The sequence below is a fragment of the Vitis riparia genome, chromosome 18 (genome assembly GCF_004353265.1).
Source record: "Vitis riparia cultivar Riparia Gloire de Montpellier isolate 1030 chromosome 18, EGFV_Vit.rip_1.0, whole genome shotgun sequence".
NCBI lineage: Eukaryota > Viridiplantae > Streptophyta > Magnoliopsida > Vitales > Vitaceae > Vitis > Vitis riparia.
Genome location: NC_048448.1, coordinates 7,053,788 through 7,061,529, shown reverse-complemented (window position 1 = coordinate 7,061,529; position 7,742 = coordinate 7,053,788). Strand labels below are relative to the sequence as shown.

Sequence of the window (7,742 nt, the reverse complement as noted above, 5' to 3'; positions counted from 1 at the left end):
GGGGAAAAATATTTGAGTGGAAAAAAATAGGAAAGTTTTTCAAAATCACTTGAAATCCATAACAAAAAGTAATTTTGTACACCCTTATACAATTAATAAATTTGTCTTGTACAGTTAGTGTAATATCTTTGTACAATAACTTAAATAACTCAAAATTTTATTTCTTATGTGTTAATTTTTGTAGGGAATGTCTTAATGAAATAGTTTGGTAAAAAAAAGAAAAGAAAAACCATCAATAATCGTCTTAATATCAAATTCAAGTTGTTTAAAAATCGTACAAAACCTATTAGGAGCCTTATACACCCTTGTGCACTTAGCACATTTCCCTTGTACAATTAGTGTAATACCCTTGTACAATGACACAAATTTCATATTTGTCATAACTTAAACGCATTTTAAAAAAGAGACAATATAGAAAATAAAAATAAAAACTAAAAAAATATTTTAAAATCAAACTCAAATAGAATCTATATAATTTTTAGTTATTTGTTTTCATTTAAAACAAATAAATATACCTTTCAAACCTTTTTATATAAAAATAAATAAATAAATCTCTACTATATATTGATATAATCCACTTCTAAAATTAGGTCATATGAAAACATTTTAATTGAGTATTTAAAATAAAAATTTTTCATCCATCATCATTTTAATCGAGTACTTAAAATAAAAACTCTCAATCCATTCACTTTCTTTATTTTTCTTTTTCTTATTTTAATAAATTTTCAATTGATTCAAATCATTAAAAAAAAATCCTTAATAAACAAATTTGTAGCATTTCATATAACTTATTACTAAAAGTCATATTCAAAAAGTTATTAAAATAAGGAAGGAAGAAGATTAAAAAAAAAAATTGAACTTTTTATTTTATAATAGTAAAAAAAACTTTAAAATACTTTTTAGTATAAAAATAAAATAAAATAGTGAATATATTTATTTTAAATGGTATTGTAATCATTAAATTATTTACTTCTAAAATGTAAACTATAAAAATAAATGTAAAAGATAATTTTTATTTATTTAAATTAATATTTTTTTAGAAAATATTTTCCAAAATAGTCTTTGAATTGTTAATATAATTTTTGTTTATTTATAATTTAAAAATAAAAAATAATGTAATTTTTCAATTATTTATAAAAGAGTTTAAAAAAAAAGAAAAATCAAAAAATGGTTAAATAAGAAAGAAGAGTAGCAAGTAGTAGAATAAAGACAAAAATGAGTAAAGTGGGTATTTTTGTCAATTACTATCTCATATCCTTGGGCTTAAATATGAGTGGTTGGAGGACCAAATGTTAATTGGGCCCGAAAACACAATTCTCCCTATTTTAATTTAGAAAAAATGTTATGGTATTATAGTATTATTTAGAGAAGAAAAAATTTGAATAATTGAATATATGCAATGAGATTTAGGTCATTCGGAGAGTGTATTTGTTTAAGTACATAAATATATATATATAATTGAATATATGCAATGAGATTTAGGTCATTCGGAGAGTGTATTTGTTTAAGTACATAAATATATATATATAAAAAAAGGATTAAAATATAAATAAAATAATAGAATCAGAAAATATATTAAAATATATACATGAGATGATTGATGATGACTTTTTGGTCAAGGAGCAGCACAGACTTGAGTTCATAGGCTTGTTGATCACATCAAGTAATGTATTTTCGTTAAATAATTTGTGTCAGACTCCAAAGCAAAACTGTCCTGGCACTGGGGAGAGGTCTTCCCTCTGAGACCAGGGACTAGGAACGAAAAAAACATTGGTCATTCTAAAATCCTACGGTAATAAACCACATTCAGGTTTTAATCAAAACCAGGATACAGATAACATAACCGTGACCCACAGTCCCTATATGTCAGTGCCCCCCTGCTTAGAAACTTCCAAGAGATTCTGAGTTCCAAGACACTGTAAGAGTTGATTCTGGTGCTGTTCCAAATTTCTAAAGCTGTTTCATCTTATAAAATATCAGACTAATGGTCTTAGAAGTGCACCCTTGGGCGTGAACAGGTGACAAAGTCCAGCTGCTGCAGATTTTTAGATGATTGATACATACGTTAAAATCCACAGCCTGCTATGCCTGCCCTGTACCTCACCCATGTGATAAACAATCCAACCAACATGAGCAATGTCCATCAAAACAACTGAATCTTCCCAAGCATGACAGCATAAAACAGAAAAATCAAAATCTGAAATCACACCCACAGATCCAGCCCATGTAACCAGTCAAGTTTCTACTTAGAAAACAAATCCAAAACAAGAAAGGGAAAGCAAAACTAAAGAAATTAGACAAACTAATTCAAACTACCAAAACTAGTTGTTCTGTATTTGTCAGCACAGATAAAACTCATTCCTCGTCCATCACCTAATGTTCCTTCTAGTCAGAGGTCAAACAGTTACAAGGATGGCAGTGAGGAAGAATTAACAAGGGTTGAGCCGAGTAGATCATTGCAAAGGCTAGCCCCATCATTGGTTTTCTTGTTCCCTGCTCTTGGGCTGCTCCCTGCACTGCTGTTAGAAAGTGAACCAAATGAAGTCTTCTGTAAAACACCAGTGGGGGATGACCCTAGTCGTGGGCTGCCATCCCAACCCTCTGTCATGAGGTTAAGAGCTGACGAGTTCTTGCAGTCCCCTCCATTGTTATTAGTGCTGTGCAGAACCTCTCCTAGAGGTCCTCCCATGGAAGTTTCCCAAGAGATGGGAATCCAATTGGCTTGCCTTTGGTTTGGTTCATTGAGGACACTTCCCACTCCCAAGCCCATTTGAATCGGGTCAAATTCACGTGATAATCTCAGTGGTGAGAGCGTGAGTTTGTCATTTGTGGGTGAGGAAGTGGAAGACATGAAGTCTGAGGAAGCCATGGGGATTGAAATTGAGAGCTGGGTCCTATCTGATTGCAAATCAATATCAGGCCAAGAAATGGCAGTCCGGTCTGACTGGTTTTTGGGCCAGTCATCTATAAAATGGCGAAGGGAATGTTGTGAGTCAGGCTCATGGTTGTTGAGGTCTTGGGAAGAACCAAAGTTTCTGCAGTTCATGAAGGAGGAGCTTTTACTGAGGAGGGAGTTGGAGGGGATGAGACCAAACCCAGCTCGAGAGGATTCTTCATATGGGATCTGCTGTTTTGGCAAGGAGAATTGGTTTTCTTTAGATTTCTGGTCAATGGTGGAAGATAAGATGGATAGGCCTTGTGTCTCTTGCATTCTCTCACCCACATTCTCTTTGTTCAAAAATATCCTGTAAGACAATACAAAACGTGGAAAGAGGCGTTCAATTTGCCTGACAAAAGGAAAATTTCTTTGCTGTATCATAGCTCCAATGCTAACAATATGAAACATAAAGTTTTAACAAACACAAAGGCAATCCTTCTCATGAAGGAATCTTACCTACTGAAAGCAGCCACTTTCGCTAATGCAAAGATGATTTGGTGGATACTACTTTAAACTAAAGATAGGGAAAGCGAGTATTTTCCATATGGTACCACATAATGCACTTGTTATGGATGGCTTCTATGGTAGAATAGATGCTAAAGAGATAAGAAATCCAAGGCCATGTGGCATAGTTTTACCTATTGATAGGGGTGGCTGCAGAAGGATTAGATGCACCTGGATGCAAATTCTTGATCTGGTGATGCGCAATGGCAAGGCTGTTGGATGTGCCGCCACCGGTCACCACTGATGCTGATGAAGAGGAAGTAATAGGCATCAGCTTTGTGGCAGTGGTGGTGGGTCCGGGGACGGAATGGCCGGTTTGGCCTTCCACAGGCTTTCTTGAACGATGACGGCCCCTGTTCATGTGCCGCTCACAATACTTCTGATCGGCAACTGCATCTCTTGAGCACCGCCATTTCTTCCCATCAGTCCTCCGACATCGTCCTGGCTCAGGATCGGTATTGTTGGAGAAACCCAGATGGAAAGAACCCCATCCCACTATAAACATACAAGAGAAAGAACACCCAAGTCAGGAAAGACAATGAAGAATACAAAATCTACTCAAAATAGGGAACCAAATTTTCGTTTAGGTACAGAAACTGTTTATGTGTTGCTGACATTTGGTTTTATGATAAAATTCAAAACAGAATAAAAAGACATTTTGCCGCATGTGGACAACAAAGGTGGGGCACAACAACTGATTATTTATACTATCAACACAGGATCACCAACAGAAGATCCAATGCTACACAATTGAATCCCCAACAACAGAGATAGTATGCGGCTAATCTCAACATCAAAATGGATTAAAGCAAATCTTGTTTAAAGAGGAAACACAGCATATCTTTTGTTTACCAACTTACATGCATTGGGTCTGAGAGCTCCGGCAGAAAAGGTGGAGAACCCAACGGAATCAAGGGCTTTTCTGATGGGCATGAGCAAGTTTGATGGTATAGGCACATTTGCAGTGATGTACTTGTAGATCAAGGCCTGGTGTTCTAGCTCCATCCATTGAGATTGGGTGAATGGCCCTCTAACCCCTGCCATAACCCCATGCATGCTTCCACCATTCAAGTTCCCAGAGCTGTAACCTGTGGCATAAGAAATCAGGTCAAAGACAGAAAAGCCAAATCCACACATAATGTCATCGCACATAAATTAGACTTGGAATTGGAAATAAAAGAATCCATCCAGCCCAGCTCAGAGTGTAGAGAAGATATATATATAAAAGGGGGGGAGAAGAAGCAAAATGGGATTTAATGATTTGTTTTTAACATTTAAGGAAGCTACATCAATCACGAATTTTTGTCTGCGATGAAATAAGAAACAAAGGGCACAGCACAAGCAAGACAGAAGAGAAATTAAAACCAAATCGAAGGATGGGCCTATTGTTTTGTTGGCTCCCTGTTTGGTTGCCCTATCCTTGCTTCATATGTTTTCTTCTTTAGTGTTCTCTAGTCTCCTGTATTGAAACATTATCAAAACCAATTTCCCCCAAAACAGGAAGACAGATTTTTAACTGATAAAAAAAAAAAATCACTTTTTTCTTTGACAAGACTTAAAAACAAAGACAGGAGTAGATTTCTACGAAAAGGCCCATATACCAGTACTGGGAATCCAACACAAATAACCAAAAACAAGCCATCTTTTGCTACACAACACGTCTAATCTCTCCAACCTCACAAGCAAACATTAACCAAAACCCAGCTCCCAGGAATCAAGCTGCATGAGAAAATTACATACTCATGTTTCGCTCCCCAAAAGAGGACCAAGACACATCACTTTCATTCCCTCAAAATGTTGCAATACCCCACAGGTTTAAAGGCTTAAAATGCTTGTAATTATATACCTGTATTTCTATTATAAGCAGAGGATGTGTGGTGATAGTAGGGAAATATGGCATTCTGAGAGCTCCTCTCCATAAATAGAGGTTCTGATTTGGGAGAAGAGAAGCTGAGCATCTGCTGTTCTTGCTGACCAGCATCAGAGAAGAGAGTGGTATTAGATCTCAGTAAAGCATTTCTGTGTGGAAGCAGCATTGCCTTGGAGGCTGAGAAATCATCAGTCTTGGCAATCTTTAAGCTCTTCCAATCATCTTCAGTAGCCCCAGATCTCTCTTGCTTGAGGAACCCAGATCCGTACCACTTTTGCTTGGTCTCAGGATCTGAACCAAGAGAAGCTAAACCAGTGTCTGAACCCACCAACCCATCCAAACCCACCACCCCAAAATCCATAAAGAAACCGCCCACCAACCACCTCCTCCTACAGAAGCACCAGACTCAGGAAAAGAAGCATTGGGTCATCAGACAAACTGACTGAAGCTTGTGAAGTTGAAGAGTAGTGCATATTTAAGAGTTAGGTCACTGTGTGCCCTCTCCCTTTGCTTCAGCTCAGCTTAAAGCCTGCTCCACAAAACCATTCTGGTTTAGGAGTAAATGTTTTGAGAGAGAAAATAAGAATAATAATAATAATTGCATAGAGAGAGAGAGAGAGAGAGATAGAGAGAGAGCCGTGGGGAATGGAAACTCACTCAGCAAAGTGGTACTAGATATATACCCTCTACATGTCTGGGGCGTGCTACCCAAAAGAAAATCTGTTTTTCTTTTTTCTTTTTCTTTTTTTTCTCTAGAAAGCACACTTCTTTTTTTCCAATTACAATCTTTAAATTCTTCAATACATCCCAAAATTGCATTAAACCTCCCAACCCAACTCAATTCCTTTCATAATTTATTTTTCCAAATTGAACACATTATTGAAATTATAACAAACTTCCCTGAGTGAAACCCAATCAACTCAATCCAGGGAAGCTTTAGGTCCATGTCAAAGACTAACAGGGCTATTGTTGATGTTGTTTTGATGGATCACATGCCAATTAACCTAGTTTATATATATATTCTCTCACCCATTGCCTTTTGAGCAGTTTTGGCTTGCAAAAGTTTCCAGACCTGTTTTTCCTACAAAATAAAAAGAAAAGAAAAGAAAAAAAAAAGGCTGCTAGGTTTTGATAAAATTTGTCTCCCATAATTAATGAAAAGGACGAAGGAGTGGTGGGCTGCATGAACAAAGATGCATTGCCACGTGACGGCTCCCCCCACCATTCCAAAATTCTACATTCATGTATCCTCCTCTCTCTCTCCCACTCTCACCCCCTCCCCTCTCCCTGCCCTTATCCCTGTTCCCACTCCCTTCCTTCCAGCTTTCCAAAATTCTACAGTAATACACTCTGAAGTTAATGAAGAGATGATCAGACGTAAAGACTTGGACTAATATTTTTATGATGCTACCTTTAATTTCTGAATCAAGTGATAGTTCACCCATGAAATTTATAATGCCAAACATAAATATAACTTGGATATGGAAGGAAAAATACTGAATGAGACTAGATTGCAGAATATTGCCAATACTGCAGCACCAATTAAGGGTGATTCTAGATTCTGTAGTTATGCTTTACATGCTTTGCCCCTTAAAGAGGTTTGCAAACCTTTCATTTTTCGGTAAAGATCATAAATAAAAGCTATATATATACTAAGATAGTTGCCCCATATACACAAAGCTGGGGTTTTGTTCTTATACCAGTCGGGGGTTCTTTTACTGGCCAAGTGTCTTTTTCCATTTTCCACTGACTGAAGTGTGAACACCCATTTGATGAAAGAGAGACAGTAAATGTGGGAGTAAATGTTGATATAAAAGAGCTCTCTACGAAAGGACCTTTTAGGAAGAGTCTCTCATAAATGGATACCTGACTCTCCCCATTTTTACAACTATTTCAACTACAGAGCTGCTGGGGACTAGCTCTTGATTTAGGGGCTTTAATATAACAAGATTTTGAATTAGAAGTGGCTGTGGGTTTTTGTCTTTGGTCAAAGAAATTCCAGAATGTGATGATTTCCTAGTGCTGAGGCAGGGTGAGATATGAAAGATCCAAAACCGCTTTTTAATAGGCTTTCGCATGTGTATGGGGTTTTAATTAATGGAACTCTTACTCCCCTGAAGCTTGTCTCTTCTAAGTCTTACTTAAATTTCAGTATACCAAGTAATCTTTCTTCTATAAACTTTTTTAAATACATGTCGCGAATCAACTGAAGAAGCAACCCATCAAATGTTGTGTATAGGATCAGCCATTTTACCACAATTAAAGCATAGTTTCACTGTCAAATATCCGAATGTTAGTGTCGAATCCAGCATCATCTCGTGGTCCAAGTCTGCACCCACCTTCCAACCAAGTTGTGCTATGGACAATGTTTTAAATTTCTATAAAGTGTTTGTTATTATAATATTAATTTTATAGAGTAAAAAATATTAT

General features: G+C 36.5%; 1 protein-coding gene across 1 annotated transcript; it reads right to left on the bottom strand.

Annotated features, from left to right (window-relative positions):
* Positions 1-2,139: 2,139 nt before the first annotated feature.
* On the bottom strand, positions 2,140-5,923 carry LOC117907211 (growth-regulating factor 1-like). Its single transcript, XM_034820666.1, has 4 exons — positions 5,289-5,923; positions 4,303-4,530; positions 3,577-3,937; positions 2,140-3,245 (listed from the first exon to the last, which is right to left on the bottom strand). The coding sequence occupies exons 1-4, from the start codon at positions 5,671-5,673 to the stop codon at positions 2,405-2,407; spliced, it is 1,815 nt and encodes a 604-aa protein (XP_034676557.1). The 5' UTR covers positions 5,674-5,923; the 3' UTR covers positions 2,140-2,404.
* Between the last annotated feature and the right edge of the window lie 1,819 nt (positions 5,924-7,742).

Excerpts from the sequence above, each read along its gene's own strand:
- LOC117907211 (XM_034820666.1), bottom strand. The coding sequence starts at position 5,673 with ATGGATTTTGGGGTGGTGGGTTTGGATGGGTTGGTGGGTTCAGACACT. Across the intron at positions 4,531-5,288 it reads TGCTTATAATAGAAATACAG|GTTACAGCTCTGGGAACTTG; the intron begins GTATATAATTAC and ends CTTATGCCACAG. Across the intron at positions 3,246-3,576 it reads GCAGCCACCCCTATCAATAG|GATATTTTTGAACAAAGAGA; the intron begins GTAAAACTATGC and ends ATTGTCTTACAG.